Source organism: Engraulis encrasicolus, chromosome 1, assembly GCF_034702125.1.
Source record: "Engraulis encrasicolus isolate BLACKSEA-1 chromosome 1, IST_EnEncr_1.0, whole genome shotgun sequence".
Classification (NCBI taxonomy): Eukaryota; Metazoa; Chordata; class Actinopteri; order Clupeiformes; family Engraulidae; genus Engraulis; species Engraulis encrasicolus.
In genome coordinates, this window is record NC_085857.1 from 59961127 (window position 1) to 59977125 (window position 15999).

General features: G+C 43.5%; 1 protein-coding gene across 4 annotated transcripts in view; it reads left to right on the forward strand.

The window, feature by feature from the left end:
• Nucleotides 1–15757, forward strand: part of LOC134456228 (protein FAM83G-like) — a 53737-nt gene extending 37980 nt beyond the window's left edge. For 3 of the 4 annotated variants that reach the window (XM_063207619.1, XM_063207622.1, XM_063207628.1), the window contains 4 exons: nt 536–663; nt 6628–7671; nt 7831–7909; nt 12330–15757. In XM_063207619.1, the coding sequence (XP_063063689.1) occupies nt 536–663; nt 6628–7671; nt 7831–7909; nt 12330–12926 (1848 nt within the window). In that variant the 3' untranslated portion in view covers nt 12927–15757. The remainder of the gene's footprint in view (nt 1–535; nt 664–6627; nt 7672–7830; nt 7910–12329) is intronic. The other variant, XM_063207633.1, reaches the window with a different exon arrangement.
• The last annotated feature ends 242 nt before the right edge of the window (nt 15758–15999 follow it).

Genomic DNA, 15999 nt, shown 5'->3' on the forward strand with positions numbered 1-15999 from the left:
ACACACACACACACACACACACACACACACACACACACACACACACACACACACACACACACACACACACACACACACACACACACACACACACACACACACACACACACACACACACACCTTAAACCTTGGGGCGACGTAGCATAGTGGCTAGGGAAGTGGCCTTAAGAACAGAGGGTTGCCGGTTCGAATCCCACCATTACCAGTCCTCCCTACACCTCTATCCATGGCTTAAGTGTCCTTGAGCAAGGCACCTAACCCCACATTGCTCTAGGGACTGAAACCAATACCTTGTAGCTAAATATTTGCTTTGGATGAAAGCGCCAGGTAATGCTAGCATAATGTTTTTATGCGTAATGCGTATGTAAACCTGTCTTGCCCTCTCCCTTATCAGCTGGTCCATACCCACCCTGGTCTGCTGAACCTGCCTAAAGCTGCTCTGGTGGCCTACCTCTCTCTCACACACACACACACACACACACACACACACACACACACACACACCTTAATAAACCTCCTGTACTCCCCTCCTCAGCTGGTCCATACCCACCCGGGTCTGTTGGGATTAGCTAAAGCTGATCTGGTGGCCTACCTCCCCATCTGGCCTGAGCCCGACCCTCCCAGCGACGTGATTGGATACATCAACATTCGGGATGTCAGCAGGTGAGAACCGACCAGAGGCCGGTATACATTAATATCTAGTGAATGAATGAATTAATGAATGTCTTTATTGTCATTGTATAGGTACAACGAAATTGATAAAGTGCAGATGCTCCCGGTGCTTAAAAATCAACAACAAAAAACTATATACACAGTATATAAAGAATTAAGATTTTAAAAAGTTAATGCAAAATTAATTTTGCAGATTGCTTGTGGATAAAAACTGTATTTTAGCCTGTTTGTTTTTGTACCCAGTGCCCTGTAATGCCTGCCTGATGGCAGCAGCTCAAACAGTCTATGTCCAGGATGGTATGGGTCTCTGATGATTTGCTTGGCTTTCTTCAGACAGCAAAAGGAAAACGACTCCTCTAAAGAGGGAAGGGGACAGCTGATGATCTTCTAAGCTGTGCTAACCACCCTTTGAAGAGCTCTCCTGTCCGCTGCTGTGCAGCTGGAATACCACACACATAGACAGTATGGATGCTCTCTATGGAGCTCCGGTAGAAGGCCACCAGTAGACCTTGGGGGAGATGGTTAGTCCGCAAGACCCTAAGGAAGTACAATCTCTGCATGTGCCTTCTTGATGGTGGCAGTGGTGTTGGTGTTCCAAGTGAGGTCGTCCCTCAGATGCACGCTCAGGAAGTGGAAATCAGAGACCCTCTCCACACAGGCCCCATTGATGATCAGCGGTTGACTGTTAGCCTTTGTCCTCCTGTAGCCCACTATCAACTCCTTTGTTTTTGTGATGTTTCGGAACAGGTTGTTCTCCTTGCACCAGACAGATAGACGCTGCACCTCTTCCCGGTACACAGTTTCATCTCCCTTGGAGACGAGAACGATGATGGTGGTGTCATCAGCAAACTTGCAGGGTGCAGTGATAGTATAGGATAGGGTGTGTATAGGGTGTAAATGAGTGGGCTTAGCACACAACTTTAGGGGGAGCCTGTGCTGGTGTTTATGGATGAGGACAGGTCGGAGCCAACTCTTACCCTCTGGGAGCGGCACTCAAACTGACAGATCGAGTGTGACAGCCTCAGGTCCAGTAGCTTGGTCACCAGTCTGTTGGGGAGGATAGTGTTGAATGGCGAGCTAAAATCCACAAAGAGCAGCCTGGCATAGCTCCCCTGCTGCTCTAGATGAGACAGAACAGCATGAAGGGCTGTTATGATGGCGTCGTCTGTGGAACGGCCAGCCCGGTAGGCAAACTGATGGGGGTCAAACCCAGGTGAGAGACAGGAGGTGATGTGAGCCCGAACCAGTTTTTCAAAAATACTTCATAATGATGGGAGTGAGTGCCACTGGTTGGTACTCATTCAGTCCACATTCAGTCCACTGATGGTGTTTTTTTTTGTGGAGCGGGATGATGGTGGAGGACTTCAGGCAGGGGGGGACAGCAGTCTGGCTCAGGGACTGGTTGAAGATGGTAGGGAAGACCCCAGCCAGCTGGGCCGCACAGTCTCTCAGGACCCGTCCAGAGAGGCCATCCGGGCCCGCTGCTTTCCGTGGATCCACTGCCCGTAGCATCCGCCTCACCTGCTGTTCCTCCAGCACGAGGGTGTGACTGCTGTATCCTGGTGGGTTATAGATGGTAGTGTCAGGTGGCTGTACCTCAAAGCAAGCAAAAAAGATGTTTAGGTCCTCTGCCAATGAGGTGTCCCCCGGATCTGTTGACTTGGTACTTGGTCTGTGGTTCGTGATGTGCTGAATACCCTGCCACGCCCGCCTAGAGTCGTGGCTCCGGAAACAATCCTCTATTTTCTTCCTGTAAGCAGCCTTGGCTTGACTGATTCCCCTCTTGAGGCTGGACCTGGCCGTGCTGTACAGCCCCTCATCACCTCTCCTGAAAGTAGAGTTCCTTGCCTGAAGGAGGTTTTGTACCTCCCTGGTTATCCATGGTGTTTGGATAAACCCTGATGTGCTTCTCCAAGGTGACACTGCCTGTGCAGAATTTGATATATTCCAGGACAGTTGTGGTATGCAGTTCCAGGTCCTGGTGTTCAAAGACTTCCCAGTTTGTTGACTCAAAGCACTCCTGCAGCTGTTCAGAGGCAGTATCGGACCAGATTATGACTGTTCTGGTGGTTATGGGAGTGTTTCTCCTGAGGGGGGTGTATGCTGGTAACACAAGCAGAGACAGGTGGTCTGACTGACCCAGGTGTGGTAGTGGTTTCACTCTGAAGCCTGACTTGACATTTGAATACACCTTATCCAATATGTTGGTCCCCCTTGTGGTGCATTTAACATGTTGATGGAATGTGGGCAGTGCATTAACATGGTTAATTGGGCAGTGCTGTCTTAAAATTAACAGTCCCCTGCTATGATGTGAACAGCCTCTGGATGAAGGCTCTGTTGAATGTTAACTGTGTCCTGCAATAGTCCCAGGCCGGAGCTGGCTTTAGCGTCAGGCGGAATATATACAGCAGTGATGATGATGGGGGTGAATTCACCTTTGGCTAAAGCCCGCCCTAAAGTGCTATTTGACCAATCACAGCGCAGCAAAGACACGAGCTTGGACAGAACTCGGACAGTTTGACAGCCCTCTGTTGAACTCAATTCAGAAATTGTGTGTTTTCAAGTCGGTTTTAGCAAGATATTACGGTCATATTATTATTAAAATATGATTGGGAATTGTGCCTGGGATATTCGTGACACATGTGTTAGTTTCCCCGCTAGGTAATCGCTTTCTCCTTTTCCTAAAACCGGTCTAATGCTTACTAGTAGCATCTGGATAGTCTGTAAGGCTGTAACGATAGACCCAACCCACGATTCGGTTTGTATCACGATATATGACCCACGGTTCGATACGCCCCACGATTTTATTATTTTTAAAGGGAAAAAAATAAGAAAATAAATTATAGGCTATATTTATATATAGGCCTATGCTTTCTTTTTGCATTTACCTGCCTACATTAATTTTGTAGGTCTACTAAATGATGTTGCAGATATAGGCCTACCACTGCAACCTTTTCCCCAGGTGTTCACATCAAAGCACAGCACAGAGAAATAAGGGATATTAATTCAACAAGGAAAAATAGGCTTATTACTAATTGGCTTAAATCATAATCATGCTGAGATGCTGACCATGTGTGAGAGACAGAGATGGAGAGAGAAGGGTCAGGTTCCAGTAGGCTATAGGTAGCCTATAACAACTGTCTCACATTATCAAACGTGATCCAATTAATATCCAAACATTAGGCTAACTGAAAACAACACTGGTCATATTTCGTCAGGAAACATGTTGTATTAAGCTACTTACAGAAATGCAACACTTCATTTTGATGTTTAATATTTTTGTAACTGTTTTGATCGTGCAGCAGCGCGCACACGTTTATACAAACAAAACTCGAAATGAACCTCAGTTATGTTCTCAATATGCAACACGCACGTTGTCCTTTGTTTGGTTTTGTGATTTGACATTTTGTCAAGAGCGGGAATAGATGCAGTGGCTGAAATGGAGCGTGTTTTCGCTGGGCAGGCGGTCAATGTGGGGAGGAAATAATGCTGCCTAATATCCACATCGACCTAAACGTTCGCCCGACTTCAGACACTCCCTTATGAGCGTATAGAGCTCTAGCGATTTAAAATTTGGTCAGGCGGAGCATCTCGCTCTCTCGCTCTCTTTCTCTCTCTCTCTCTCTCCGCTCAACGTCTATCTCCACTCAACATACATCGGCGCATGCATGAATCAAAAACATCTTCACACGTTTGATAAAGCCTTCTTGGTCTGTTGTTCATTTCTGTGCTTTACCTTCCGACGTTTGCCGAAGTTTTTTGTCTCGCGGAGGTTGCTGTGGGCGGCAATGAATAACAACCAATGCACGTGCTGGTTGGACGGAACATTTTACAGGAGAGAGGGGAGAATGGAACTCGCTCATGTCCGCCCCATTTCTAATTGTCTTTGAGCGCATATGCCAGCATTAAGCGCATATGCAAGCATTTGACTGTATCCTGCTGTTTTCGAGACTGAGGGGTAACAACTTTAAAAGGGCGCATCGCGATTCTGCTAGGAAGGTTCGCGATAGGGGTTCGTGGGTCTGCGTACCGCGATCCCTCGGTTCGATGCAATATCGTTACAGCCTTAATAGTCTGCCTTGAAGGGTGTCGGCAGCCTCACACTCAGGCCCGTTTCTTGAATTTTGGGGGCCCTAGGCAAAGGGGTTGTTGGGGGCCCGGCTGGGTATCTGGTCAGCGACGGCGCATGGGACTATTTTTGTGTGGCACTTCAGTCATTGTCACATACAACATTACAACATAATGTCACAGAATCCATGTAAACCTAATGGAATGCAATCTAGTTATTATAATATATCCTTACATCAGTTCATTTTATGAAACTTCATGAATAAAGACCTGGGCAAATATAGCCCATTCAATTCAATAGTCTCATGATTTCATTAAGTAATATTCTGTTGTTTAGGCCTACTGTAGTATGTAACTAGGCCTATCTTAACATGAGAGCATATGGCCCAATCAGGTTTTTTGACCTGACCACCAACATCATGATCTGCATTGCCACAAATAAAGAATTAGGTCTACAAACTACAAACCATCTCATTCGTGTCACTTTTCAGTAAGGTTGTAAGCAAACCACAAACCTGTTTCAGAGTAGGATTTTGGATTTCTGACCTAATTAATGAAGAAACACTGCTAGCAAAGTTAACTATTGGTCACGGCAGGAGTGTTTTTTGACTAGCAGATGATGGACGTGATTTTGCTAGCCTACTGAAAATATAAACGCCAAACTTAAATGTTACACATTGCTGTGGTAGCTTTGAAGATGACTACAGCCATCACGTTGTGTGATTTCGTTTTCGTCTAGCAAGTTTGAGTCAGGGCTCAAAAGATATGCGAGCTCAGCTTACCATGGTGCTGGTTACAATGCCTTGCCTATCGATACCCATGTGAGAATATGACCGCTCATAACAGCTTAACAGCTGTGATGCATTGCATGACAGTTCAGAAAATAAATACTTATATTCACACTATTATTTATTAGGAGTGAATAACTGCTGCGATTTGCAGTCACTGCATAAATCACGTTGATATCTCAGCATTGAAAGTTTATCTGTTCGACCTAGCAACTGTAACTAAAGAGGGCAGGGCCAAAGGCGAATTCACGAGGAAAATAAAAGGGTCTACACCTCACAGTCACATATTCCAGGTCTGGGGAGCAGTGTTGTACAGCGTTTGTACACCAGCTGTCATTCGTATACACGCATAAGCCCCCTCCCTTGTGATGTTATCAGGGGAGAACCAAGGTATGCTTTACTATCTAGTGATGCCATCCGTTGAGAACCAACCAATCAGAGACCAGTACAAAATATTATCTAGTGATGTCATCATATGAGAACCAGTCAGAGACAGGTATGCATTACTATCCAGTCCCCCCAGGAAAAAGATCTGAAATGCCTGATGGTGCATGAGGATTTCCAGAAAATCACAATAAAAGTAGCGGTGCTTTTTACAGTATTGCTGCAATTTTGTTGCGGAGGGAAGTGGAAATTACGATTTTTGTTGTGATTTTAAAAATGAAACTTAACTAATTGAAAAAAATAGCCTAATGTAAAGCCATTTGAAAAGGACGCTGGCATATTCCACTCGCCATGGTTTTTATTATTAATTGTTGATTTTCAGTGGTCATTTTTGTAGTTTGAAGTAGGTAGAATTATAAGCCTAGGCCTCTGAAACATGTGGACTAAAAACAAAATTCACGTCAGCTAGATGAGCTCCAATCAGGGAGCTACTGACGACATGAAGGAGATTCCATGTAGTATAGACACCGATAACATGTGACTTGGAATGGGAAATGTCATTCATTTGAGTCAATATATTTCCTTGAAAGTGATTAAATAATTAATGTCCATCCCTCTTGTTTAGCAATCAGTAAAACGTTTTTTGTACAACCTCTCTCTCCCTCTCCCCCCCTCCTCTCTTACCCCCCTCTCTCTTTATTTTCTCCTTATTCAGGCCTGCTCCAGCTCACCTGATGCGTTCCCAGCTGGCTGAGACCTCGCAAGCCATTCGCTTCAGTCGGCCACTGCCCACCACACACACTGACAAACCCACCGACCCGCAGACACACACGCACACCGACACACACACACAGCCGCAGACGCACATACACACCAACATACACCCTGAGGCCCAGACACACACAGAGACACACACACGCAATGACGCGCAGTCTGGCACACACACTGATGACCAGCGGAAAACACAATCACACACGCACAGCAGCAGCTCGCCGGCCGGAGCCAAAACAAACACACACACTCACACACACACGCCACACACACAGCAGTCACCGACCCCAGACACACACACTGCACCTGTTAACACACACGCACAGCTATCATCCACACACACCTCAGACACCCACAAACAAACACAAGGCTTAGACAAAAACACACAACAAACACACACTACTGAAGACAAAAACACATCCCTCAAACACACCACAGACACAAACACCCCACTGTCGCACCCCTCTACGCCTCCCACCCCCAAACCTCGCACCGTCAAGCTGCGCCTCAACAGCGATGGTACTGACATCAGGACACACACACGTGCAGACGCAGACACACACAAACCCTCACACACACCACACTCTAACACACACAAATCCTCACACACACCCCGTGCTCGCAGACAGGCCAAACCCACTCACACACACAAAGCCAGCGCAGAACAAACACACACAGCCAGAGTAGAACAGCCGAGCTCAGAGCACATGCACTCGTCCAGCTCGGAGGAATATGAGGACCCGATAGAGAACACACACACACAGAACACACACAATACACCACCTGGCACACACACACACCACGAGGACGAAGATGATGACATGGGGGTTGGCGTAGTAATGCGTGGCCAGGGTTCCGATGCCTCTGAGGAGTTCTATGACTGCGACTCTGCAGACGCTACAAGTTGCCACGGCGACCTCACCAGTGGAGACACCAGTCATGATGACCACACCCCCTCCAGCCAGGAGCCCCACCCCCCCGCCGACAGGTACACTTGTGTGGGTGTGGCTGTGTGTGTGTGTGTGTGTGTGTGCGTGTGTGCGTGCGTGCATGTGTGTGTGTGTGTGTGTGAACTGAACCACCTGGTGTCTGGACTTCATGGCTCACTAATGTGTGTATGTGTGTGTGCATGTGTGTGGGTATACAGTCCCTTTACTCAGCGTCTGAACCTGATGGCTCGTCTCTCCCAATCAATGTTGGACCTCCGACCACAACCACCAACTCAGGTACACTTGCGTGTGCGTGTGCGTGTGCGTGTGCGCATGTTACCTGGGTACAGAGCTCTGCTTATCATGCCTGGTAATATGATGAATATAAACGGCAGCATCTTCAGGTAACTCGCCAGGATAGAGGCTCCTTTGGCATGACTCAAGCTCTTAGCAGACAATGAACGCTGCACGATCACCTACAAGCACACACACACACACACACACACACACACACACACACACACACACACACACACACACACACACACACACACACACACACACACACACACAGTTCAATTCAGTTTTAATTCAGTTCCGAGCACAGAGTTTAGTGGCAGGTGGTATCTATCTTCTCCAAATTATGCAAATGATCTACTAGGAGCATTGCTGACACTGAGCATCCATATTCAACCATATCTCAAAGTCTAGCACAGCCATTCTCAAACTTCAGAGCACCAAGGCCCACTTTTAAATGTGAAAAAATTCTGGGGCCCACCAAACCATATTGCCGCTGAGGGTAAGAATGCACACTTGCTCAAAGGGTTGTTGGGGTCCTCTTATAAATAATAAATCAGTAATTACAAATAATCTTACAAATTAAAAATGACTAAGGAGAAAGTGACTCCTAAATACTGAATATGAAATTAGCATGGAACAAGCCAGCATTCACAGCTCAGAGAAATATGCATCAGCCTGACAGTGAGCTAAATAAATATTTAGGAGGAAATAGCCTATTGTAGCCAGTCAAAACGGCAATGTTTCCCCTCACAATCGACTAAAAATTATTTCAAATACACATTTTACATATACATCAACACCATAGGTCTATGCATGAAAATGCACCATCATGACGGCAGATAGAAAATGTAACACCTAAGTTACCTCGCGGGTAACTTGCGCTAAATATTTCGCGGTAGAAAATTACTTCCACGATTGAATGACACAATGTTTTAACTTAAATCCTGCATACAATATAATAGTACACCATAACACACAAGAATACCAAAAAAGAAAGTGTAGGCCTACTCACGTTTCTGGACGCACACAAGACATAAGATAACTAAACAACATGTGATGATTATCTAAACAACATGTGATGTGAGTAAATATTATTTTTTTCTACCTCTCGAGACGCGGCCCACCTACAGTACTGCCCGCGGCCCATAGTTTGAGAATCACTGGTCTAGCATATTTGCCCTGGTAGTGCCACAGCCTTGAAGTCACACACTCGCAAGATGAGGCTCAAATCCTCAGAATCTCAAACGATTATGAATGGAACATGCTTGGAAGTGAACATTATGGCATTTCCGTTTTGGCTAATATACACGTATTTCCAAATGATTTTAATGGTAAACACAAACATTTCGATGTAATCCTGTTGCGGTGTAAGTTATAAATGTACAACAACATTCACTGATAGTTGTTGTTGAAAATCAACAAAATGTTCATGAACAAAACGAATCCAGGTGAGGACCAAGGGGTCTGTTACACAAATGCACAGTTGTTTGAAATATTTAAGTGTAATTGTATTACTTTTCATGGCTACAAACCTGCCCACCCCCTGTAAAAATGGCTGTTCAAGGACAGACATCATCATTTCAATTGACGTCAAATAAAAATTAAATGGAATTGAATATCACTGTGACGTGGAAAAACATATTGAAGTGATTCTACAGATATTTACAAAGTGAGTGTAAAACAAGATTTACTATTATTTTCTGATGGCTCAAAATGTGTAGCACATATTCGTCTCCACCATCAGATTTTTTTTAAAAGACAATAAAAGCAGGTATGCACATTGTCATTACTGAGGACCCCTTTTCAAACCTTTAGCTCTACTGCATACTTCACCATCACTGAAGCTCCTGTAAGTTTACTATTTTCTCCTCAATTTGTTAATTTGTTTGGAGACTGGTACTGTCCCAACCATAAACTGTCAACACCGTCGGAGGTTTGAATAGTATTACAGTACATTAATGTTAATTAACATATACTTTTTCAGAAGAGGTATGAAGCACCTAAGAAACAGAGCGAAAATGAAATGGCTAATGTGAACACACAATGCATAATATGTAAAAGGGTCGTTTTTTTGTTTGACACCGTCAGATGTCACCACCGTCAGATTTTGTTCCGCTCGTTATCTTGTTCCATATTTTACTTAATTGTGCTGGTTAATGAAACATTATCAGACATGTTAGTAATAATGGTGATTCAAAATTATACTCTAGCCTCCACTGAGGTGCATTTGGAGGTGTTTTGTCACAAAACATGACAGTGGTGACATCTGATAGAGTTTACAAAAAACATGTGTTTTACATGTTTTGGACAAGTTTTAAGAATATGCTTACAATATGTTTACAATTGTGATAAATTGTTGAAGTAAATCTTCTGATTCTGTCTGACACTGTTGACAAAACCAAGTAAGAGTCCATTTTATGCAAAATGTAAAACATGGTAAGCTTGGCCAATACATTCGCTGCGCAGACAGAATCTTAGTCTATGACAATACACATCTATATTTTTGGATTTCAACAACTTGGAACCAGTTTTTGTCACATTCTCAAGAATCAGTGACCTACTTTCTAGAGATTCTAACTGATGAAGGAAAAACACACGCACAAACATACTGTACACACATAAATAAAGCTGTTAGAAAGGTAAGGGTTAAATGACCGTTATTGGTCTATATGCCATATATGGACATTACGTGGTTATGTGACTCCAGGCACGTCTTTCTAAAAGCTTAGATTTTTCCCTCAAACTCCGGTTCACTCGGTAGGCCTAGTGGAGTGTTCGTTTTTTCAGTTGGTGCCACGGCCACCTTTTCTGCCTGACATTCGTGTTTGTGTGCATCCATGATCCCGTAAGTAGTTTGTTGTCATTTATATTCGTCAGTATTTGTTGTAGCTTCAGGTTGTTAAGATTTATGAGTACTGGAAATGAAGCTAACTGTAGCTAACCGTTTTGTACTTGCTATTAGCTTAGCAGGTATGCTTTGTCATTGTCAGTCAGTTGTAGTTATGCTACTTTTGTCTCTAAGCCATTTCGGTTCAGTACTTGTCTTTATTTGATTAAGATGAGCCTATTTTGTATCTTGCTTTGTTTAGTTTGATTGTAATGTAACATTGAGCTGTGCAATTTTCCTAAGTGTTTGTTACTGTACTTTTGGGACTTAGCCCACTAGTGTGTAAGACACATGTTAAGACCAAGATGGCGCTAGCCTTATGTATGTAGAGTACAATGACAGTAAGGTCATTGCCTTATGTTAATACTGTATATGTTTTTATTTATTCTGTTTTATTACAGAAAACACACACGCTTAATTACAAGGTTATGTTAGGATGATTTATTAATAAAGAAGAAAAGGACTGCAATACTGGCTCCAGCATTTATTCTCATTCTGATCGGATGAACCTCAGTGTTCACACCCTATCCCGAACCCCTCTTCTTAACAAAAGCATTTATGCAAGATGCCATTGACGTGACAGTAAGGAGTTTGGATAGTTTAAATGAATGTGCTTATAACATTTTCCTGAGGAGTTGTTGAATTATTAAAGTAATAGCAAAATTAAGCCTACACAAATATTTGTGAAATAACAAAAAAATGTTTGTTCTATTTAGGCGTAAAGTAAGCACTGTATGACAGTACATATTTTAAAATTAGCATTCATGAAACAGTATTATACGTTAAATAAAACAAATGAATTTGTAACATTTAAAGGCATATGTGTGAACCAAAAAATGCACATAATGCCTTAAAAACTTCAGATACATAAGCAACCAAATGAATACCATTGTAACGGCGGTGTTGACAAAAAACAAGGCATGATCAGAGGAAAGCCTGATTTCTGAAAAAAAAATACAAAATGGGGAGATTGGCCTTGTAAATTTCTGAAAAGCCCAGACCTTTGTCTATGAGGATATGCCAGGAAATACCAATTCACTTTTTTTCTTTTAATACTACAAACTGTTTTAGCCCCTTTCTCAAGAACCAGTGCATTGTCAAAAGCTCTGAAAAGCAACACAAACTTAATGAGCACAAACAATGATCAAGTTGTGTTTCCCATGCCTGTACGGTAAGTAAAAAGCCTTGAGCTTGGAGACGTGAGGGCTTCTGGGTATTCTGGCATGGCAAGGATGCAGCAAGTGTAGCCTTGGAATTTCTACGAATCAAGTGTGTGACACTTGGTAGATTTTGAAGCAACCATCACTTTGGAACAGTACTTGGCGAGTCAATATGACAAGAAATCCTCAAAAAATGGATGTTATTTCTTCCCCTATCTCCCCCTCCCCCTCTCTCTCTATCTCTACATCCTCTCTTTCTCTCCCCCCCCATTTCTCCATCTGTCTCTCTCTCTCCCTCTCTTGCTTCCCCTATCTCCCCCCTCCCCCTCACTCTGTCTCTCCATCCTCTCTCTCTTCTCTCTCTCCACAGTGTTTCAAGTCTTCTTCCAGGTCCCCAGGCAGAGAGAGTCATGGGAGAGTGGGTGGGGCTAAGGTGGTGATCGCTAAGCCGGGTGGCTACATCGGCTCAGGTGCTATTGGTCGGTCTCCTGCATCGCGCAACACAATTGGTCGATCTCCTGCATGCCGACCTGTGATTGGAGGAGCTCGCTACTGGCAGGACCGCCTCTCTTCTTCTGGCCACGCCTCCCCGACACACACGCCCCAAGACGTGCACACACACGCACACACGCGCTATGGCAGGCCCGTGCGGAGACAGACCGCCCTGTTCGCACACAGCAGCTGCTCACCCACACGCCGCTACGGCGCACACACACATGCACTCACACACGCGCACACACACACTCAGTCCCCCTCTCCTGCAAGACGCACACACACTAACACCTACTACCGCCGAGGCACACACACACTCTCCTGCCCGCCCACGGCCAGACACACACACACTATCTCAGAGTCCCCCAGCCCGCGCGCACACTCACGCACCAAAGCAGCCACTGCCACAGGGTCAAGGGGCGTTGCCAAGGCAACAAACTCAAGGAAGAAAGGATCAGCTGGACACAAGAAATAAAACACAGCAGGCTAACAGTTAGCTGTAAATTACACACACACACACACACACACACACACACACACACACACACACACACACACACACGCACACGCACGCATAGGCTCACACATACACCTTGAGAGTCTACACCAGCTAGCCAACCTAGCTGCCCCATTAGCTGTTGTCAATCCAACATTAATATTACAGGCTAACCCCAACAATGCTAACTCTAAACTTAACCCCTCATAATATCATATTGCAGCACAATTAGCCTTTTCCATATGACATCAGACCCCTTCGATTCAATGCATTTGAAACAGAAACAGGAAATAAAACAAGTAAATAAAATTGGAACTTGTCTGATGTCATGGTGAAATTAACGATAGTTAGCCAGTTAGCGATAGCAACAGGGCTAACGGTCACCGTTGAGGATCATGTATCGCAGTCATCAGAGAATGGTGTCATAGTCAGTATTTCAATAGCCATGCTAATGTAGGGCATGCTAACCTGTGGAGTGTTATTGACAATAAAGTGAGTATTGTTAACATAGTACACATGCTAACATGATATAGCGCATGGTCTAGAGTGAGTGTTGTTGATGTTGGAGTGACAGAATAGGGAGAGCATGTGAAAATGAACACCTCATTGGAAAAGACCCATTGTGTTGTCACTATGACACAACACACAGTACACACAGCAAATTTGCATTTATGTTTCACCCGCGGAATGCAAGGGAGCCGTTTGGGGGGGACTTGAGTTACAGGCGAGGTTACAAGCTGCACTTTGCAGCAAACCCATGATGCACTTCACCTTATCTTAATGCTAAAGCACCTTTAAAATTTAACACGCTACTGACAATCATAGTAAGTCCTAATTTTTAATGTACCAAGACAATTCTAATACTAATAGTAATACATAGCTTTAGCTTTATAATGCTTTCCAATCCATTTTAATAATAGTAATAGTAATAGATAGCTTTATAAAATTGTAGACGCTTAAGACGCAAAACTGTTCTTATCATATTAAAAGATGTCGGCTAACTTGAGATGTTAATGACTTGAGTTAGCATGCTGACATGCTAACTGTTGAGTAACCAACATGCCAAATAAAAACATCTCATTGTGTGTGTGTGCGTGTGTGTGTATGTGTGAGCATTACAACTGTGTGTGACTGTGTGTGTGTAAGAGAGAGAGCATGTTATAATCGTATGGGTGGAGGAATTTGCACCTTTAAGTCGTATTGTAGTTCAGTAATAATAAAGTCCATCTGCTGACGTTGCTATGGCCAAAGAATGGTCTATTTGAGTAAGATACCCCAAACTCCGCCCACCCAATACAAAGCAGTGTGCTCAAGTTTGGTCTCCTTTGGTCTGTTTTTGTGATGTTTGGTGGTGGCTTGCACAAGATGTGCCCTACAGCCATCTACAGGGCTAAGGGAACTCTATTTATTCTCAACCTCAAGACTCCAAAGGTCTCCTAACCGAAGGTCTCTTGAGTAGGGTGCATCAAACGCCCCGACCTCTGAAAATCCTGCTCTGCTTCTGCTTTTGTTCCTTTCTATAAACATAACACCTGTGTAAAATCTTAACAAATTTAGTTAATGTTAAAAGGTGGCACACTATGCTTGAAATTTTGAATGGCAGTGGATGGGCTATTTTAGCCAAATCCTTGAAAAGTGTGTTTTTACACTATTTTGGTCAAAATAAGTGAAAATCATTTGGAGGAATGCTCCAGTTCCCTTTCCACTTTCCCACATTTGAAATTTCCTGTGTCTGTTTTTAGAGCCTTCCTTCAGCATGGCTTTAGGCCCCGTTTGCCAATCTTTTAGCCATGTTCAAACATCCACGTATCCATGATTTAGCCCTTTTTGGGGGTTTTGATGTCCTGGGGCAGTGGAAAGGCAACTGGAGCATTCTTTCAAATGACTGTTCTCACTGTTTTCTCACTGCATCAAAACAGTCTCAAAAAACGCTTTGCACAGATTTAGCCAAAAATGCCTATGGGTCAAATACGTCCAAAAAGAAATTGTCATTCAGTGTAACGGATACCTTCTGCTGACTGTAACTGTAAAAAACATGACTCTTTTTTTATTTTATTTTTTTCCAGTGAATTCATGAAAGCCTCGGCTGGCATCCATTCACTTGAAACAATTTTAAAATCATGTTTTTTTTACAGTTACAGTCAGCAGAAGGTATCCGTTACACTGAATGACAATTCCTTTTTGGATGTCTTTGAGCCCCATTCAATATGTCAAGCCTATTGTGCCACCCTTTAACATCAATCAAATTTGTTAGAAATTTACAAGGGAGTTATGATAATGCAAAGGAACAATACTGCAATAGCAGAGTGGGATATTGCAAAAATTTTCATTTTTGAGGGATGTTTGATGCACCCTACTCTTGAGGCGATCACCTGACACCACATGGATCCCGGAAATGTCTGAGCCTGAAGTATCTTACTTTAATAGACTTACTCTAATAGACTATTATTTCCTATGACAACTTGGCAGAACTATGGGATGGTTGCTATGATGACCTAGGTTGAGTTTTTTCTGATGTTTTATTGACGCTTTTGCTGTTATGGGTCTCTGTGTGTGTGTGTGTGTGTGTGTGTGTGTGTGTGTGTGTGTGTGTGTGTGTGTGTGTGTGTGTGTGTGTGTGTGTGTGTGTGTGTGTGGTGTTGTGGCTGGGATTTCTGCTGTTACATGGAACTTGGAAGTTTACTTTTTGATGAACATTATTGTAAAAGACATTCTGGGGTTGTAGTTGTTGTTTAAATAATTTGAATGTTCCATTGTTTATGTTGTTTTTGACCTCTGTTTCTTAATAAAATATGAACCTTGTTGTCATAGACCCTCTCTTGTCTTTTCATGGTGAACAAACAAGCTGACAATGGCAGCCATTTGTAGTTCAGTTGTCACATCTTATACCGGGTTTCAATGGGATAAAAGACTTCAACTGTTAAACTCATTATTGGGTTTTAATTAATTTTGAATATTAGTAGTAGAACATTATTGTCCCCATGGGGCAATTGTTTTTGCAGTAGGGTAGACTGAGTACAGTTGAGTACAGGGTAAAGTTTAGACAAACCAA